The 20,238-nt window shown below is 42.7% G+C and overlaps 1 protein-coding gene across 1 annotated transcript in view; it reads left to right on the top strand.

Moving 5' to 3' along the window:
- Positions 1-227: 227 nt before the first annotated feature.
- The window catches only part of LOC126339814 (cyclin-dependent kinase-like 4), a 240,143-nt gene continuing 220,132 nt past the window's right edge, over positions 228-20,238 (top strand). The window contains exon 1 of the mRNA XM_050001663.1: positions 228-311. Coding sequence (XP_049857620.1) covers positions 244-311 — 68 coding nt within the window. The 5' untranslated portion in view covers positions 228-243. The remainder of the gene's footprint in view (positions 312-20,238) is intronic.

Genomic DNA, 20,238 nt, shown 5'->3' with positions numbered 1-20,238 from the left:
CACACTGTAGATGTTTTAAAACAGCACAGCGTGAAGAGATATGCTCCAGTGGGCAATTAGGAGCTCATACTAAACGCATAACAGGCGGGATGTCATTAAGAGAGTGTTGAGCAAATTCTGTTTCAGCTAGCAGCTGCCGGTGCTAGCGCCTCGACTGTCGGCCCGTGCGACGGCGGAGTAGTGGGGGTTGCCTAGCGGAGGGCGTCGGACGCCGGCGCCTCGCAGTGTGCCTGCGGCCGCCGCATGGAGCGCTGGCTGTCCGAGCGACGCCTGTGGCTGCTGGGGAGCCGCCTGCCGTTGCTGCCGCGCAGGTAACGCTTTTCACTCCCACCTGCACCTGCACTAACAACTCTGTCGCTCACTTCACCTCACCTCTTTACGTCTTATTTTAGCTGTATGCCATCATCACAACTTTGTAATATTGTGGACAATTTCGCGAGTAATACGCTCGTGGAGCCCGTCAACAAATCGTCTGTCTTGGACAAAGAATCAAATGTAATTGCTATTTTCGTTATTATTCTTTTTTTTTTGAGTGTGATGCAAAACATATCGACCTAAGAATTATAGGAAATTGTCTCCTTATTGATAGTCAATTAGCGTACTAAATATCTATGGTTTATTGATTTTGGTCATCAATGATTATACTGAGATCAGAAAACAAGTGAAACATGAAAGAGTTGTCAGCAAGGCAATATTAAGTGACAGTGTTTCACGTTCAGCCCCTGCATAATTTCACCTGTTGTCTTGCCATGTCCTTGTGATGTCGCCTTGCTGAGATATCAGTCTTTCATTTCTCAACTTTATACTATTCAGACCTGTAATTAATGGCCATAACACGTCAATAAGGGACATTTGTTTGTGGTCATTTACTGGAAACACACAGCAAAATGTTATCAACCTTTTGTAATCGATTGTTTGAAATTCTCAAGAGTGAAAAAGATTGGACTCCTATACTCGTATGTCACTCAAAGATCTATACATCATTCAAAGGTCTGCTTACGGCTATAAGACACAAGTAGAGCGTCAGTAATAAACCTTATGAAATTTCTATTAAGAAGCGAAAAGTATTGAAATAATTTGTGTAGTGTTTATGGCCAAAACATGAGCCTTTATACATCGTCGCTATAAAGGACTGAATTAGTAACGTGAGATCGTTGTATGTACGTTGTTCATCCGCCGTTACAAGGCTAAGATAATTAGAATAACAGAGTGTCTCCTACATAGTGACTATATTGTTCTAAAACACGTGATGAACTGTTGTACACATCATTATGTTTGCGTCCCGTTTCTCTAGGAAGGTAAAGAATATCGTGAAGTAGGACAAAATCGCTGTTGCAAGCGTAGGAAGAATATTCGTTGAAACATGAGTATGAGCCAAATCAAAAATACATTTCTCTTGAAAACTGCATCTCCTTTCGATATAATCTCCTCTACGCTACGGACTACAAAGTGTTTTTTTCCCGTTAACAAGAACTTGTTTTAAAAGCCAGTGCAACAATGTACGCCACTTCGCTCCGAAACTTCTTGATCTTCTTTGTGTCCTTGAGTGGTTAAAACATATGTAAATTACTTGGGAGAAGGTGAGGTACGTATGATTGACTTGGAAAACACTCAGTTTTAGTGTATCGCCGCTGTTGTTGCAAGGTCAGTATCGGGACGTACTTTGTCATACTGCAGTAGAATACCTACAGGCAGTAATCTACTCCATTTCAATTTGATTGAAGGTCAACGTTAATTGTTTTAGGAGATATGAGTGATGTATTATTGACAGTGGTCCCGCCCGTCGTGTATTGCTTGACGATACCCTTTTTTACCTTTAAAATGGCCAGGTTAATCTCTACTGCAGATTATTACGCTCAGAATTTCTTTGAGGTAGATGATGAAGAAAGGCGACATATCTCACGCTTTCCCATTCTTGGGAGTGGGGCCAGATTCCTTCGCCAGAGATATTTGTTAGAAGGAGGTCATCTTCTACAACTAGCCGCCGAAGTTCAAACGCTGTTTAGACTCTACATTCATCTACTTGTGGCATAACCCAGATTAGAAGCATCGGCCATGGACTTCAAACTATTTGCAAATTTCCTAGTCCATTAACAAACATGCTGCTCTCACGAACATGCATCGTTATACTAGACCTTAGTTTAGAGCTAAATTTCAGTGTCTTTCTCGCTTTCACAGCATCAACAGAGTAGCAGAATGCGTTCCTTACCTGAAGCAAGTATTTAATGATGCAACCATCTTCACTGTGTCGTTGTGTTGGTGTTTGTACACATACACGACGATCTACTGCACGTCTGGTACACTTTAGAAGGAAGAATGCCCAGTTACAAGCTGGTTTTGTCTTTTTGCTTTGTTATCATACATTTAAGGTTTACATTTGACTTACCGTTGTACAAACTGAAGTTTTATGTGTTTGTTAACGGAGCATGTGAAACAACGTTTTGCTTAGAACAATGAAAAATAATCATGTTAAGATTCATATGTGATCGACAAATCAGCACACAGTACACTGTAATCAATGAAGAAATCAATATTCTTATCGTGATTCAAAAAAGGCTTCTGTAATACGCTACGTGGGCTTGCAGGACACTTGTGTAGTAATTATGGAACAACTTTTCATTCCTGTGAAGTATAAATTCTCTCATTCACTTGTTCTGAAAGCTAAATCAGTAAGTTACGATAATAATTCTATACGCTGCAGCCTAACGCTAAAGAGTAAATTTCGTATCTATCATCTCCAGTGAAGAATTAGAAAATAAAGTAAACTCTGAGCTGCAATTCTGCCTGCAGGTGAATGTTTTACGCTGGAGATTGCTAGTTCATTTCGCTAACTTTATACCAAAAATTGGCGCCGAGACGCATGCGCATAGGCAGCCACTACATGAACGACAATTTTTGATATAAAGTTAGCAATGTGAACTAGCAATCTCCAGTGCAAAACACTCACCTGAAGATGGCTGGATGGTTGTCAGACGAAATACCGTGGCAAGTTGTCTACATCATCCGGCTGCAATCCCGGAACTTCATAGAATACTCTTTGCGCCCGGAAAATTCCAAGAACCACAGATCATCATATGTTGTTATTTTGTTAGGATTTCACGTCCATTTTCTGTTACCTAAACCTGAGTTATTCTAAAAGTGTGATAAAAAAAGGAACAGTAAAAACACTCATGACGTAATATGTAAATAGCAGTGGTCCCGTCGAGTGTCACAACAGTAAACTAAAGATTGTGATGCTTGAATTTAACGTCTCGTTAATATCGATGTCGTTTCAACTCGGAGCACAATTTCGGTTGATCAACGATATTGGGAGGAATTTGTTGCAATCGTACGGAAGTAATCATCCCAGTGTTTAATAGTGGCAACTGATGGAAAGAAAGACAATAAAATAAAAAGGCTGCTCTTAAGGCATGTATTTACTTCCGCGTTGAGGGGTCAGGGATTTACTCTGCCTCGTGATGACTGGGTGTTGTGTGATGTCCTTAGGTTGGTTAGGTTTAAGTAGTTCTAAGTTCTAGGGGACTGATAACCATAGATGTTAAGTCCCATAGTGCTCCGAGCCATTTGAACCATTTTACGTCCGCGTTGACTCATATATTTTGGATCTTAGTATCAATTTTCTTGATAACGGCTCATATTCTGTTGCAGGAGATACCGTCAAAGGCTGAAAAAGGGAAATCTTTAAATTTGCGAGGTTAATTGTTTGGGAAACCCTACTGGGGGCCGAGAGTAACGACATTGAAAAAAAAAAAAAAAAAAACAGAGCACTTTGAACGACTGGAGATAGGACTTCACATTCACAGGGGATGTACATTAGTATGTTCTGCGGAAATGATTAGCATTTCAGTCCCCTCAGTTCAGCATGTGTCTCGTTGCCTAATAGGCACAGGATCCGCCATGGCCCCTCATAACCTGTTCCTTGCATGATGGCATTGAACAGAGTAAGTCGCGAATGACGTCCTGTGGTAGAGCCATCCATACAGCATTCGCCTGGCTCCAATGCTCATCTGTGGTATTTGGCATTGGGTCACAGCGCTGCACCCATCATTTAGCCATATCACACCCTCTTTCGATTGGCGCCAAGTCTGGTGATCTGGCGGGCAAAAGGCTGACATCCTGTGACACGAAGAAGGCATGTGTTCGTGTAGCAACAAGTGGTCGTGCATTGTTTTGCTGAAAAATTGCGTCTGGGGTGTTGCGCAGGAAGGGTGTGGTTACGGGTCGAAGGATGTCATTCGCGAAGGTCATACTGGTCACAGTGTCCTGTACACGTACCAAATGTGATTTGTCGTCGTACCCAATAGCAAACCGCACCATAAGGCCTTGAGTTGGCTCTGTATGTCTTGCGGAAATGCAGCCACTGTGATGTCGCTCCCCCCGTCTGCGCCGGACCAAAATGCGGGCATTACTTTCAAACAATCTGGATTCGTACGAAAACAGTGTCTCATAATATTCCTGGCCCCAGTGACGTCGTTCCATACACCATTGCCGTCTAGCATCTTTCAACACATTCGGAAAGGTAGGCGGAGAAGTGTACGACGCGCACTAACCCATACCGTGATAAACGGCGACGGACTATCATCCATGCTAGTGTAAAATGTGTTACACCTTTCCACTGTTGCGCCAGAACCAAGGAGGACGCGGATATGTCCTGCAGTGCCATTCGGATGAGGTGTGGATCTTGTCAGGTTGGTGCGACTTGACCCATCTCGTCGTGTTCTACGACCTTCCGTGAACCGTTGTGCACACACCCGTTGCACTGCAGGAACGCTTCGTCACACACGAGCAGCAAATTCCGGATGGATGCATCACATTCTCTCATACTAATAATGCGCCTTCTTTCAAACTCACTGATTTGACGGCACGATTCGCGCATTGGTCTGTGAGGTATCCTGCGTGTCTGCTCAAATCACACTGATCCATTACCTTCGGTTTATAGCGACAACGTGTGCCGGAGGCACATTTCACCGGTAGGTGGTGGTGTGTCACGATATCGATGTTGTCCTTGAACCTGCGGGCCGACATGGTACCAATGCTGATCATTTCTGCGGAACTTACTACTGTACTTGTCCCGTGAGTATGAACGTCCTCTCTCTAGTCACTGAAGATGTTCTGTTTTCTTCTGAACACGAGTGTATATTTGGCTTGGCAGTTCAGGATCGTACAACTACGTTATGTACCACGAATGAGGAAACGTCGTTGTTTGCATCATTGTAAGTATCCACACATACAGTGCATAGATGCACCACGGACTCGGCTCGGCGCCCGTTCCCCAGACGCGGCAAAAAAAAATGGCTCTGAGCACTATGGGACTTAACATCTGTGGTCATCAGTCCCCTAGAACTTAGAACTACTTAAACCTAACTAACCTAAGGACATCACACACATCCATGCCCGAGACAGGATTCGAACCTGCGACCGTAGCAGTCACGCGGTTCCGGACTGAGCGCCTTAACCGCGAGACCCAGACGCGGCAGCAGAGAGAGGCGGGCCGGCAGCGGTGTGCCTAGTGACAATACTCGACACATAGTGGCATTACTTTGTTTCTTAGGACGAGTCACCGTTCTGCTTACAGCATGACAACGTACGTATCTGAGTATAGATGTTTCGAGTAGAAGCAGGGTTGCCGGGTTTCTTTCGTCATCGTCATACCTCTTAATCGCATAGCCAGTAATTTACTCAGCAGCCGTTATATTTCTGAAGTGTTAAGGCAAGTGGCTTTGCCCTATCTTCGAGGTCTCAATGACGTTATCTTCCATCAAAATAATACAAGATCGCATTTTGCCTATGCTGTCGAATCTTACCTCTATACACAGGGTGTTCGACTGTCGTTTTGCCCAGAACATTCTTCATGAGTGCGAGATGTGAAGGGTAGCCGAAAGACTAGCACCCCATAATTCTCCAGACCGCGACTGATAACCATGACACAGAATTGAACGAGCATAGAACAACTGTCATCCAAACTCAGTTCGACTCGATGCACTAGGGTGTTGCTGTGAGAGGTGGCAAATCTGTGTACTAAATTACGCACCATTTATGGTAGTATATCGAGAATTCTTTGTGATACCACATGGCACGTAAAATTACCAGTGAGAACGTCCCACGTTGAGCCACAGTACTTAGTAAGCTGGAGATTCTCGTGTCAGACATGGAATGATATGAAAATGAATAATGAGATCATCCCACGTCGAGAACAAATAATTGAACAGTTTTAATAAACATTTTTGGCACACCGATCAAAAAAACTTTTCTTTTTACAATTCAGTCTCGATCGCACCATGTATACTACAAGAACATAAGTGACCGGTTTCAGTCATATCACATGACTGAGTCAATTGACATTACAGCAGCTGAGAAGAGTGCTCCACACAGCATCTTCGAAGGATGCCATGGGTCTGATGATGGCCATGTGGTATGACCGAAACCGGTGACCTATGTTCCTTTAGCACACGTGGTACAACCAAGACTGAATTTTAAAAAGAAATTTTTTACAAATAATTGACATCAATAATTAAGTCAAATAAAAAAGGAAAGATTATGAGAGTAAGGGACTGATAAGTGAATGGAACAGACTGTTTAGAGGAATAAAACATGAAATGACTGCATTTATCTCAGTCACTTTCACACACAAAACAAAACAAAAAATTACAAATCTAAGGGCTGATTTTACAGGGCGTAGACAGACCCAGTTACTAAGGGAAATAAGGGGGGATGAACCATCTCACCATTTTTGTACTGAAGTCTGTGTGGTGGTGACGGCAGCGGCAGGTACTAGGACGGGACAGCGTGTTGCCTCTGATCGGCGTGCTGCGTCTGTGTTGACAGGCCGCTGTGTCTTACTGTAGCCGAACCATGGTTATCGCGGTGTCGGAAGGCGAACGTTGCTGATGGGTGGAAAAGCTCTCTTGTTCTCCTGCTTCCGCGTTGTCTCACCGACCCCTTCTTCCATCATCTCAGCTCCACGACTCCTCGAAAGTTTTCTCCTCTCGACATTGTCACTGGGGGAATATACCAGCAGTGTTGCCCAGTGACTGACAGTCCTAACATGACCGCACGTCCAAGTGCAGAGTGGAAATTCTGTCTTGCATGGGCTGGTGTGTACTCAGGAACTGGCTTCTTTCTCACGATTTCACTGTCTATGCTGTTCCCAACTTTGATCGCACATACTTTCCATGTTTATCTGCATTCCTAAGTTGTGAAAGCAGCCACATAACACTTCCTTGCGACGGCTAGCTCTGCGACAGGCCTGGACAGTTCAATGATTGTACTATGTCTCAGAATCTGTTGGCAGTCGTGAATTACAGGTAACATCGTTACGGTCCAGAAAATTTTTAAGCAGGCTGACTTCTCTCGCAGTTCTTTAGCTTCACACGCCTCTGTGCGAAATCGTGGCTTAGTACGCTGCTTCCCAGTGCCTGTGGGGTGTCGGAACTGTCGACAGTTTCACGCTTTCTAAGACAAGTAAAAAGAGCTTCTGCGCGCCATAAGACTCACACGTCTCCACTCGTCGTACATTCTTGACGCTTTTGTGTCTACAGGTGTCTATCGGTTTATTCTTCCTTACTATTGTATAAGAAAAACAGGTAAAATTTCATTATTCGCTATCCTTCCTGGTGTTTTAATTTTAGTGGCCAGCAGCGTAGAATGCCGACTTTCGCTTCCGGTATTACTTCTGCGTTGGTAAATATTTTTTACGCCTTAAGAAAAATTTCCTGTAGATACCACGAAACGATATGGAAGTAGGTATTTGAATTTGCCATGGTAACTGTGTCGAAAGACTAGAACTTTAGAGAACTTACAGCAAAAGCAGAACCTATCTGCAGTTTTGACGAAGTTTGCGCTACGAGAGGACATAACAGAAATTTTATACATGGATAGACAGACTGGGAAGCGAAATCCCACTCTGCACAAATGGACCTGCACTATCATGACTCGAGTGCTGCTGCGCAGGTGGAACTACGTTTCTGCACCGTATTAACATTTTCATCACTCTTACGACATGTGGCACGAATTCAGTGCAGTAAACTGCCGTTAAATAAGTCTCCTCTGTGGGTATGGACTTGTGTATGTATGCACAATGGACAAAAAAAAAAAAAATCTGTCAGCTTCAGGAGACATCACACTGCTACCAATAACACTGTCTCTAACCTTGATAAAGGCCTCATTTGGGCAAGGAACAGTCCTCTAGATTCGTCAGGTACCAAATGGATATAATTAAAGTGGAGCTACTCATATAGGTGCACTGTTGGCTGTAATTATCGTATGGCAGCAAAACTTGTTGGATACTCGTATTTTATTGACTTAATGCGCAGCCGATTTAGGCTGTAAAAATTAGTTGCATTTTTGGCTACCAGGTACAATTGTGGCGCTGTTAATGCACACAAGAAGTATAGAAATGTTTCCATACGTAACGAATTAGGAACAGGACGTGGGCATAAAAGTTCGAAGAAGTGAGACAGGCATAACTTTGATTTCGTTTTTAACTGCCACTTAAACAATTTGTTCAATATAGGCAATGGAGATGTCGAAGAGATGCTAAACAGCGCCAGATTTGCACCTGGTATCTAAATTTGTAATTAATTTTTTTCTATATGAATTGGTTCCACATTATCGCATTAGCATACCTATGAAGTTTCGCTGACGATAATTACAACCCACATTGGAATTATAACCACTTGGTATGTCACACCGTTGATTATTAGACGCTGTCAACATCTCAACGCACACTAGCCGTACAGGTATGAATGAGGTGCCATGAGAAAGGTTTCTTATCCGTCTTCTGACACTGCATATCGATTTTGTGCTGAAACCTTTATCTATCATAGACAAGAGGCCATCGTACCTATATTTTCCGAAGCTAAATTATTAATAACGAATAACAGACTTCCTTTTCATATTACCTTATTACAAATATCATTTTACTCGATTTAATGTCCTTATTAACTGGATAATTTGCGTACAGCATTGCCATAGATAATAAGCATGACCACTGCGGTGGTTCAATATCTCTGTCCGTCGTACCAGTTGACTTTCCTAAACGTATATACTTTCCGAAACGAGAAACATCCTATAGTATTCTTACATTTATTAGATTCGTCAGGATCACCGCCACATAAACTTCAAGAAGAACACTGTTGTCGTGTGGATAAGAAACATGAAAGCTAAACTGGGTTAAGTAATGGAACACGCTTGGTTGTAACAGAAATCAATAAATTAACAATTAATGCTCAGCTGACTGACACCGGGAGAACAATACCCCAGATAAACGTAACACCATCTGATCCAAGCAGCCTTTTCAGTTGACAAGAAGACAGTTGACTATTAAAACTGCATTTGCAATCACTATAAATAATTAGTAGGGAGGAACGATTCAAAGAGCAGGATTCAATTTACCAAATCCTATCTTCACTCACAGACAGCTGTGTGTAGCCTTCTCAAGGGTAACTAAATCAACTAACGTTTTTGTATCCCTTAAAGAAAATGAAAAGCTAAAAGCACACGAAGATTACGTCAAATACGGTTTACATCGAGATAATATAATGCTCTATAAAGTATTTTGTTCAAAATTATATGTCTGGAAATGTATCTACAAGGATGTATTATACATTCATGGTTATCGTTTCACATGAAGAGTAAATTTAGTGCATCAAGTGATGCTTTAATAGTGTATGACAGCTGTAAATATCACACACTCGTGTGGCAAAGGAATGTATCAAGTTAGGGAAATCTTTTTATCATTCAGCCACAAGAGGGAATTGGCTGGTATACCGCATGAGTTGCATAGTTGCACACCTCTGTAATTCGGCGGGCATAAAGGAGACGTGATGACCCCGGCCGAGTTGAGGTGACCGAATGTGAAGGCCAAAGCACTTGAACAAACAAGACAGCAGCGAATATCGAGCGCCGGCTCTGCTTCGATCTGTGTGTCGCGTTCAAGGTGCCGCTAGACAGGTGAGACCACGTTACTCCGCCGTCTCCCGCGTACGCATAGACCCAACTACGTAGGCACGATTTCGTAACTATCTTTTGCTGAAAGTTGCAAGGCTTATCTTTCGACGATAAGTTTGTAGTGGCAGTTGCCACGTTATTAACTCCTGGGACTGCAAATAGGCGTTTGAAAAAAAAAAGAAGTACGTGTTTAAGTCGTTAACCGTGATCCTCATGAAGGGCAATGTCTTTTATGGACATTAAGTATTTTATCTTCAATTGTGTGCAATATTCTTTGACGCATAACTTGTACCTGCACTTTGGTTCAGAGCTCTTTTTTCTGAACGTAAGCTTCCTTTACTTCTTTGTTTCTTGCTAAGCTCATTTCATGCGCCTTATTAAGAGTGGTATTTTTATTACAATTCTGTACTGTTATTGGTGGCGAGTTTAATCTCATATTGCAATTTGGAGTACGCTGTGCATTCTTTTTTTGAACATTATGACACACAAATACAGTTAAAATTCGTGCACCTTATGTTACTACAGTTGTATATATAATTACAGGGTGTCCATAAAAGGGCTCCCTGATTTCAAAGTTAAATATCTCGAAAACAAAGATCGATAGAGGAATGCAGTAAACGGTATGTTTATTGTGAACACTGTAAGACGTTTGTACAGCAGTTTGAAATAATAGTTACAAAAGCTACTAACAGATGGCGCTGTACGCTGTACAGCTCATATTAGCATACATAAGTGAAATAATCGTATGAAAACAATCTTTGCAAACAATCACATCACAATGTTTTCAAAATGTTCACCATTGGCACTACAGAGGTGGCGCAAACGAGGAATGAAATTCGTCATCACATTTCGTAGTCTCTCAACCGAAATGGATTCACATGCCACAGAGATCGCCGATTCAAGCTCGTCCAGCGTGGCGGGATGCTTCGGGTAGACCATGTATTTCACTGTGCCCCACAAAAAAAAGTTACAGAGAGTCAAACCCGGCGAATATGGAGGCAAATCCATGCCTGCACCAGTAAATTTGGAATATTCCAAAGCAATGACTCGATTCCCGAAGTATTCCTCAAGAAAGCGAAACACTTGTTCGGTCCGATGTGGTCGGGCTCCACCTTGCATAAACCATTCAGTACCTGGTCGATCCTCTAACGCTTGCTGTGTGTCAAGACATTGTTCCAAAATTGCAACGTAACGTGCACCAGTGACCATATCTCGTATGAAAAAAGGGCCAATAATGCCTCTTGCTGCATACTGCCCACACAGTAACTTTAGGAGAATACAGGGGTTTCGCTTCGCACCAATATGGCTTTTCGGAACCCCAAAATCGCCAGTTCTGTTTATTCACGTATCCGTTCAGGTGGAAGTGTGCTTCATCTGTACACTAGATGCAGCCAACATCATGTCCTTCACTATCAGTCATTGTGAGCATCTGATTAGCAAAGGCAACCCTTTGTTGCACAGCTCGTACGGGTGTGGCCTGGTGTATTTGAATTTTGAATGGAAACATTTGTAGGCTCTTTCTCAGTATTTTCTGCGTGCTGGTACGCTTCAAACCAGTTTCAGATGCAATTTTACGGACGGATGACATTGGATTTCGCTGAATAATTCCAGAAACTGTGGCGATATTTTCAGGCGTAACTGCGGTTTGCTTGCGGCCACAATGCCCCACTAGATCATCAGTTACGCTGCCTGTTCGTAGAAATTTTGCGAAGAGAGTACCAATGATTTTCGCACTGGGTCCTTTTGGAACATTAAATCGTGCCTCAAAACTTCGCCTTGTTGCCGTAGCACTCTCTACTAACCTGTGGTACTCCAGCACCAGAAAAACGCGTTGTTCAATGGAGTACATGGTTTTAATCTCTTCTTTCGGTACGCTAACCTCCTTTCACATTTCAATAGTGGAACTGATCGCTCTGGACTTCGGATCACTATTTATACTACGCATTACGTATGGCGATTACAGTGCCATCTGTTAGCAGCTTTTGTAACTATTATTTTAAACTGCTGTATAAACTTCTTACAGCTTTCACAATAAACATACCGTTTACTGCAGACCTCTATCGATCTTTGTTTTCGAGATATTTAATTTTGAAATCAGGGAGTCCTTTTCTGGACACCCTGTAAATGCAAACAGCGGTTGTGCATAGCCCTCAGCTCGCCCGAAGTGTCTACCGTAATGACCATAAAACGTAGGGGCTGTATGTGAAGCATTTTGGAAACACGTACTTGGATACGCATTCGCCAATCGAGGAGAGTTGGCGTTAGTCGAGGTACAGTGTTCAGAAAAAAGGCAGTTTTGTCCGCAGTTGTTTTGTCCAGTTCAACACAGTGCCTACAGGCTAAGCCTATATAATGCCGATTGGATGTGGGGTGCCATGGAAAGAGTCGTGTTGAGAGCTGGACTATAAAGAAAAGAACAAAGGTGAATACAGGGAGATATTTAAAGCGAGTTTACTGATTAATGACAAGGTGATGCATTTTCGTTAAGACCGTTTAATAGTGTTTCGAAATATCATTCAAGAAGTGAATGGAGATGGGAAAGTTGGCAACTAGGTTGGGAGAAGTCTTGTGGTGACATATGCAGATGAAATCGCAGCCCTATCATTGATAGGCGCTGAGGTGGAGGGGTGAATGAGGAAATCAGATCACAAGTAAAGGGGACCTGAAAGTCAGTGCTCATTTAGACGCGGTGTTTGAGATTTGATATCGTCGGAGGTAGAGAACATTAGATGCTCTGGCCTATGGTTTGATATTCACAACCATTGAAAGCTGGCGGCAGAACAATGGATTATTAATCCTTCCAAAACAGTAGCTCTGGATGTAAAAAATTACACTACTGGCCATTAAAACTGCTACACTAAGAAGAAATGAAGATGTTGAAATGGTATTGATTGGACAAATATACTATAGTAGAACTGAAATGTGATTACATTGTCACGCAATTTGGGTGCAAAGATCCTGAGAAATAGATACCCAAAACAACCACCTCTCGCCCTAATAACGGCCTTGATACGCCTGGGCATTGAGTCAAACAGAGCTTGGATGGCGTGTACAGGTACAGCTGCCCATACCACAGTTCATCAAGGATAGTGACTGGCGTATTGTTACAAGCCAGTTGCTCGACCACCATTGACCAGACGTTTTCAGTTGGTGAGACATCTGGAGAATGTGCTGGCCTGAGCAGCAGTCGAACATTTTCTGTATCCAGAAACGCCCGTACAGGACCTGCAACATCCGGTCGTGCATTATCCTGCTGAAATGTAGGGTTGAGCAGGTATGGAATGAAGGGTAGAGCCACGGGTCGTAACACATCTGAAATGTAACGTCCACTGTTCAAAGAGCCGTCAATGCGAACAAGAGGTGACCGAGATGTGTAACCAATGGTACCCCATACCATCACGCCGGGTGATACGCCAGTATGGCGATGACGAATACACGCTTCCAATGTGCGTTCACCGCGATGTCGCCAAACACGGATGCGACCATCATGATGCTGTAAACAGAACCTGGATTCACCGGAAAAAATGACGTTTTGCCATTCGTGCACCCAGGTTCGTCGTTGAGTACACCATCGCAGGTGTTCCTGTCTGTGATGCAGCGTCAAGGGTAACCGCAGCCATGGTCTCCAAGCTGATAGTACATGCTGCTGCAAACGTCGTGGGACTGTTCGTGCAGATGCTTGTTGTCTTGTAAACTTCCCCCTCTGTTGACTCAGGGATCGAGACGTGGCTGCACGATACGTTACAGCCATGCGGATAAGATTCCTGTCATCTCGACTACGAGGCCGTTGGGATCCAGCACTGCGTGCCGTATTACCCTCCTGAACCCACCGATTCCATATTCTGCTGACAGTCTATGGATTTGGACCAACGATAAACCGCAATCTCGATAGGTTGCAATACGACCTTTACAAATGTCGGAAACGTGATGCTACGCATTTCTCCTTCTTACACGAGGTATCAGAACAACGTTTCACCAGGCAACGCCGGTCTAGTGCTGTTTGTGTATGAGAAATCGTTTGGAAACTTTCCTCATGTCGGCACTTTGTAGGTGTCGCCACCGACGCCAGCCCTGTGTGAAAGCTCTGAAAAACTAATAATTTGCATATCTCAGCATCTTCTTCCTGTCGGTCAAATTTCGCGTCTGTAGCACGTCATCTTCGTGGTGTAGCTATTTCAATGGCCAGTAGTGTATGACCTCTTGTACCTTGTCCAGAGAAACCAAAATAAGGCTGTATAATGCAAATACAGAGCTGCCATCATACGTTTTGGTGCATATGGGAACGCGCCTATTTTGGACACTTCATCGTCTTTCGGTCCTTCCTGTAGCCAGTGAGAAGCTTCTTGTCAGTGTATCAGATTAATACATTTTTAGGTGCGCCTACGTAAACAGGTGAGCGCTATGTGAAGGAGACACCATCTTCCCACGGAAATATAGCTGTAAATAGCGTAGCTACTCCACTGAATGTATGAAAACGGTAAGCAGATGCTTTTGCAGCCCACCTGTTCCAAGGCCTGTAGATGAAGAATTCTTCAGAGTAAACATGGGAAACACCGAGCTTGAATTGCCGACCCATACTTTGCTAATGTCAGGAGATTTTGCCTTAAAAATGATGACTGGGAGACTCAGACGATTAAAACAGATGCGAGGGACAGGGATTCGTGGGAGATTATCGTCAGTATCAGGTACAGACTTTTAGGGACAGTTAATATCGGCGACGGAATGAGTGCTCATAAGGCTCTTATTGTATCTACGTCTACAGGTATTTGAGATTGAAAGGACTGTAAAGCAAATATTTCTACTTAGCATATGCGTCAAGAAACAGATACGTATTGTTTGCTGGAGGCAATAATATGATCAATGCATAAAACTCAGGAGTACAGTCCAATATGATTTAGCCATATCTGTTCGCAACTAGGTTGTCAGAGATGGAAAAGACTCGACGAACATGTCTAGAATATAGTTGATTGGCAAATTATTCATGTCAGTCGCTCAGAAATCACTGGGAGTGATGGCCCTAGTAGTCTGGTCCCTTCAATCCCACAAACCAACCAACCATCAGAAATTACTGCTGACTCTCTGATGACTAGATTACGTTTCCTGTGGTTGGAGAACGAATCCAGGCTACTTTTGATTATTCACTATGACGATTAGAGGCTGTGACTGAAACACGGCAGACCTTCGCACAATCTACATAGCTATATAAAAATTACGTGTGTATGGTTTTCGGCGTGGATCTTGAATGGCTCGAGAAATTTCAGCCTAACTTGGTATAAGGATCACTTACTATCTGGAAGACAGTACTGAGGGACTAGGATGCTCCTACTACTGCTAGGGATTGCTGTGAGAGGGAATGGGTGACATATGAACATTACATTGGAAAGCAACGAGAAATCCAAACTGAACTTAGTATGCGTATAGCTTGTTTAGCAGGAAAAAATACTGTAGGAGTATTGTATTTCAGGCACCGCTGGAAGAAGAAAAGAAGGAAAAATAGGGTTGAACGTCCCCTCGACGTCGAGGTCAATATAGACGGTAGGTACCACAGGAAGTGACCGAGTTATACAGTATTATGACACTAAACGTTGACGAAAATAATGAAAGTGCAAACAGATTTTGAAGGAAAACGGTGTTACACGAAACTGGGATCCGAAGATGTGGTATAAACCTAGAACTAAAATGAGGTGAGAAAATACTAATGTGGTATGTGACCAGATTAATCAGCGATATCTGTCCCACGGCAGTTCTGCAGCACTATGTATGCCACTGTGTGGTATGTGGCAGAAGGTTTTTAGCCAGTACACTTTTTACCTCATTTCGATTCCATCGTGAGAGATCGATTGTTACTGTCGTTATCACTTTGTTAGAAGGGTGTAATTGATACTAATCTGCTCCTTCACAAGTATCGTAAAGTCTGTGTCACTAATTTTAAGAATAAGTCTTTCCGAAACGAAAAATGCACTTCAATGTTGCTCACATTAATTAATAAGTTTCTGAAGAATCGTAGTGTTCAACTTTGAATTATCGAGCCATGTGATGCAGTTTTAAGACACTGGATCTATTTGAGAATGCATTGCATTTTCTTAACAAGCTACATTAGGATTCAGCAAACTCGGCCGTGGGATGGAATGGCAGACCGAAGGGGGTATCAACAACAACATCATGCACAGTTCAGACGAAGACAACACTTTATTTAATAAAACATTCAGCAAAGTGTGGCAAGACATTACACCACTGTAGCTTACTGAATCATTCAGGTGACAGTTACGAATTATTTACACAAAAGCTTACTAAAAGTATTTTGATTATTTCTCATTAATGGCAAACGCTTCTTCTTGAAATTAACATTTATTTACAACTGTTAAGTTAATGAATTTAATATATATACAAGCAAACAAAATTCAGAATCTTAAAACTACAGCAACAAATGAAAATTTCAACTCTATAAAAACAACCGAATGTAGTTACTTAGTAAACATATTCACGTTCAAAATTAACAACATTAAATAAGATTCAACAATGCTAGAGCCCTCAAGGAAATGGACTGGTTGGCCAAGATCCCGTATGAAGCGATAGTGGTATTGCAGTCAGGTAGGACGCCGACACAGCTTTCCGGAAACAACGGAACGATCGAGTTCGCTCGGCAAGACAAGTCAACAACCGACCAGGCTAGGCAGAGCAATACCGAAACCTATAAAAAGAACTAAAACTTAAGTTAGATTACATAATTACAGGACAATTAACTCACAAAGCAATACAACGTTAGAAAGGGCCCCAGAGAGGAACGTGATAGTAAGATGGATTGGATTGTTTGGGGGAAAGAGACCAAACAGCGAGGTCATCGGTCTCATCGGATTAGGGAAGGAGTAGGAAGGAAGTCGGCCGTGCCGTTTCAAAGGAACAATCCTGGCATTTGCCTGGAGCGATTTAGGGAAATCACGGAAAAGCTAAATCAGGATGGCCGGACGCGGGATTAAACCGTCGTCCTCCCGATTGCGAGTCCAGTGATAGTAAGATGGCCAGGCTCAACTAATAAGGTGTAATCCTACAGAAGGCCTTTTAAAATTTGTCAGTAGCCGCAACTTAAGTATTAATAAAGAATTCAAGAGATAATTTCATAACGTGCAGGCAGTGATTGGCTTAAAATTTCGACCTAAATATTTCGCGAATTAGAGTCAAAATTATAATTACAGCTTTGGCGAATTTTTAGGGAACAGTTACTGTTAATAAGCAATTAGAATGATTCGGCCTTTAGCTAACAGCCGTTAGGTTAGTAGAACCCTAGAAGTCCAAATTGACACTAAGTTCATAAGTCGTAGTTTACCGACAACCATGAACTTACGATATAAGCGCCAGAAAGGTTAATCGATGTGCTTACTTAATGGCGCTTACGCAACTGGGAGGATGTACGAATTCCCAGGCTCTTAAAAATAAACCACAATAAAACGGGCGTTGCAGCCTATACAGCAATACGAGTTAAACAAGCAGAATACCAATTACAACTCCCAAATTCACTCGGGCATGGTAAAATTCAGAATATGCACAGCCTTTGACGTCTCCTGGTAGAATGCCTTGCGTTCCAATACACGATAACTGCATACAGTTTAACGACGCCAAGGTGGATGTAAAAGGTCAGTGCTTTAACTCTCTGACATGGGGTTCAGACAGTACCTCCACAACAAGACATCAACAGTCGATAAATGTAAACCAAAATCTCAAATTGCTCATCAGCTTTTTTCCTTTTTTTTTTGACAACAGCAACCAGCGGCTCGTATCTAGCAGTGGATGGCCGCAATTCCACGTTTGAGAATGTCGCTCATAAACTTACTCCTCGAGACATAGTTCGGCAGGCACAAACAGTGGAGGCGACTGGAGGCAACTCAGTCACCGTTGCTTTCCTTGCGTTCAACCTCCCTGCCCCAGCAGGCTCACGGCTTCTCAGACTAACAGTACAATGCTCCGTGGTCACTTCCTTCACGCCTCGGTGCTTCCTCTGAGCCCTTACTGCTTGGAACTCACCTTACAACTGCAAAGAAGGCCACACAACGGTACAATGACAATCGAGAGATCGAAGCGAGACGTTTTTCTCATCGTATTTGTTTCGTGTGGTTACTCCAAATCGCTAAAGACGAATGTCGGGATGGTTTCTTTGAAAAGGAAAAAGCTGAGCTTGTGCTCCGTCTGTAATGACACCATCATAGACGGGGCGTTAAAGTCTAGTACTCCGTTTCACCGATAGGAGTGCGATAATCTGTAGAAGTAATTGAAAACGTTATGTTATGTTACTCGCTCTCCTACATTACACACTCACGATCAAAAATATCATAAACTTTGGACACTTGGGCACTGAATGTCGCCTGGTAACACTGCGGGTACTCGGCACAATAAGGAAAGTATATGAGCGGAGCAGAGACGAACAGGGAAACATTCTAAAAAAAAAAAATGTTCAAATCTGTGTGCAATCTTATGGGACTTTACTGCTAAGGTCATCAGACCCTAAGCTTACACACTACTTAACCTAAATTATCCTAAGGACAAACGCGCACACCCATGTCCGAAGGGAGGTCTCGAACCTCCGACGGGACCAGCCGTACAGACCGTGACTGCAGCGCCTGAGACAGCTCGGCTAATTCCGCGCGGCGAAACATTCTAGGAACGGCGCTAGTTGAGAAGGGGGGAAATCCACTGAGGTAAGCGACTTTAGCAAAGACCCCGCGTCTGGGAACGTGCATCTCGGAAACGCCAAAGCTGGTTGGCTGTTCGTGTGCAATCGTGATGAGCAGCCTCGGAAAGTTGTTGAATTACGGTGGAACCACGAGTACTTGACAAAATAAAATACCTACAGCCGTCCTTATATTTTATTTTGTTGCTACCAGTTTCGACGCTTCAGTGCGCCATTTTCAGGATGTAGTTGATGCGGAACGGGTTGATACGATTCCTATATATGTAATATCATATGCCAGCATAACTGGATACACATAATCTGAAAACTTGTGTGCAAGCACTCTAACCCTCAACTGCCAACTGACTTACACTCAGTAGGCAGTATCGCCACACATACGTTATATATAAGGATCGTATCAACCTGTCCGCATCAACTACAGTGTGAAGGTGGTGCACTGACGCGCTGAAACTGGTTGCAACAAAATAAAATAAAACCATAGGGACGGCTGTACGTGTTTTATTTCGTCACAATGGTACACGGCCGTCGCCGCAAAGACCGCCTGCGAAAAGAATGGACAAACAAAGACGAGTACTAGAGGTTCTGCACCAAAAGACTCCTACGTCTTCCGATGTTGACTCAAACATATCGTTAATCATTACTGCAGAGGACTCTGGATCACCGAGATTGGACCGTGCGTCAATGGAAACGTTGATGTGTTGGCCAGTAAATTGGTCTGATATGGATCTGGTGGAATACGTTTGGGACGCGATCGGGTGGAACATTAGGCTAACACCCTATTAAGCAGGTGAATACAGTGTTTTCGCTCATCAGTGTAAGTGTTAATGGCAATAAACAGGTATAATGAAACTCTTTCTGCTCACTTTACAAATATTTCAGACCTGACTAATTGTGTCGTGGCGTTGGAAATCACTAAAGAGGATACAACAGGTGGCAATACCGTCGACGCAGAAGAAACTGAGATCTATGTCTTGGTGCTAGGGTAATAATATGAAATTAAAATATATTGGGAAGATAGGAAGCTGTGCAAGGAAGGAGGGTTCAGGCTGTTTTATCTGGTGCAGTTACCATGATTGGTGTTTTCATTGGCTTCTCAAGCCATTCCATATGATTCCTAACTGGACATGGTTGAAAGATTCTTCTTTACATTTTCTTCATTAAGATTTGTAAAATTAAATTTTTACAATTTGTAAATTGTAAACTCTCACATTGATTTTTTTACTTTGTTTTCAGTATTCTTCCATTTCATTCTGTCTTCTCATAATACTGGCTGATCAAAAAGTCAGTATAAATTTGAAAACAATAAATCACGGAATAATGTAAACAGAGAGGTACAAATTGACACAAATGCTTGGAATCAGATGGGGTTTTATTAGAACCAAAAAATACAAACGTTCAAAAAATGTCCGACAGATGGCGCTTCATCTCATCAGAATAACAATAATTAGCATAACAAAGTAAGATCAACCAAAGATGATGTTCTTTACAGGAAATGCTCAATATGTTCACCATCATTCCTCTACAATAGCTGTAGTCGAGAATAATTTTCTGAACAGCACTGTAAAGCATTTCCGGAGTTAGGGTGAGGCATTGGCTTAGGATGTTGT

This window comes from Schistocerca gregaria, chromosome 1, assembly GCF_023897955.1.
Source record: "Schistocerca gregaria isolate iqSchGreg1 chromosome 1, iqSchGreg1.2, whole genome shotgun sequence".
NCBI classification, from domain to species: Eukaryota; Metazoa; Arthropoda; class Insecta; order Orthoptera; family Acrididae; genus Schistocerca; species Schistocerca gregaria.
The sequence above is the reverse complement of the archived record's forward strand: the minus strand, read 5'-3'. Positions and strand labels throughout refer to the sequence as shown.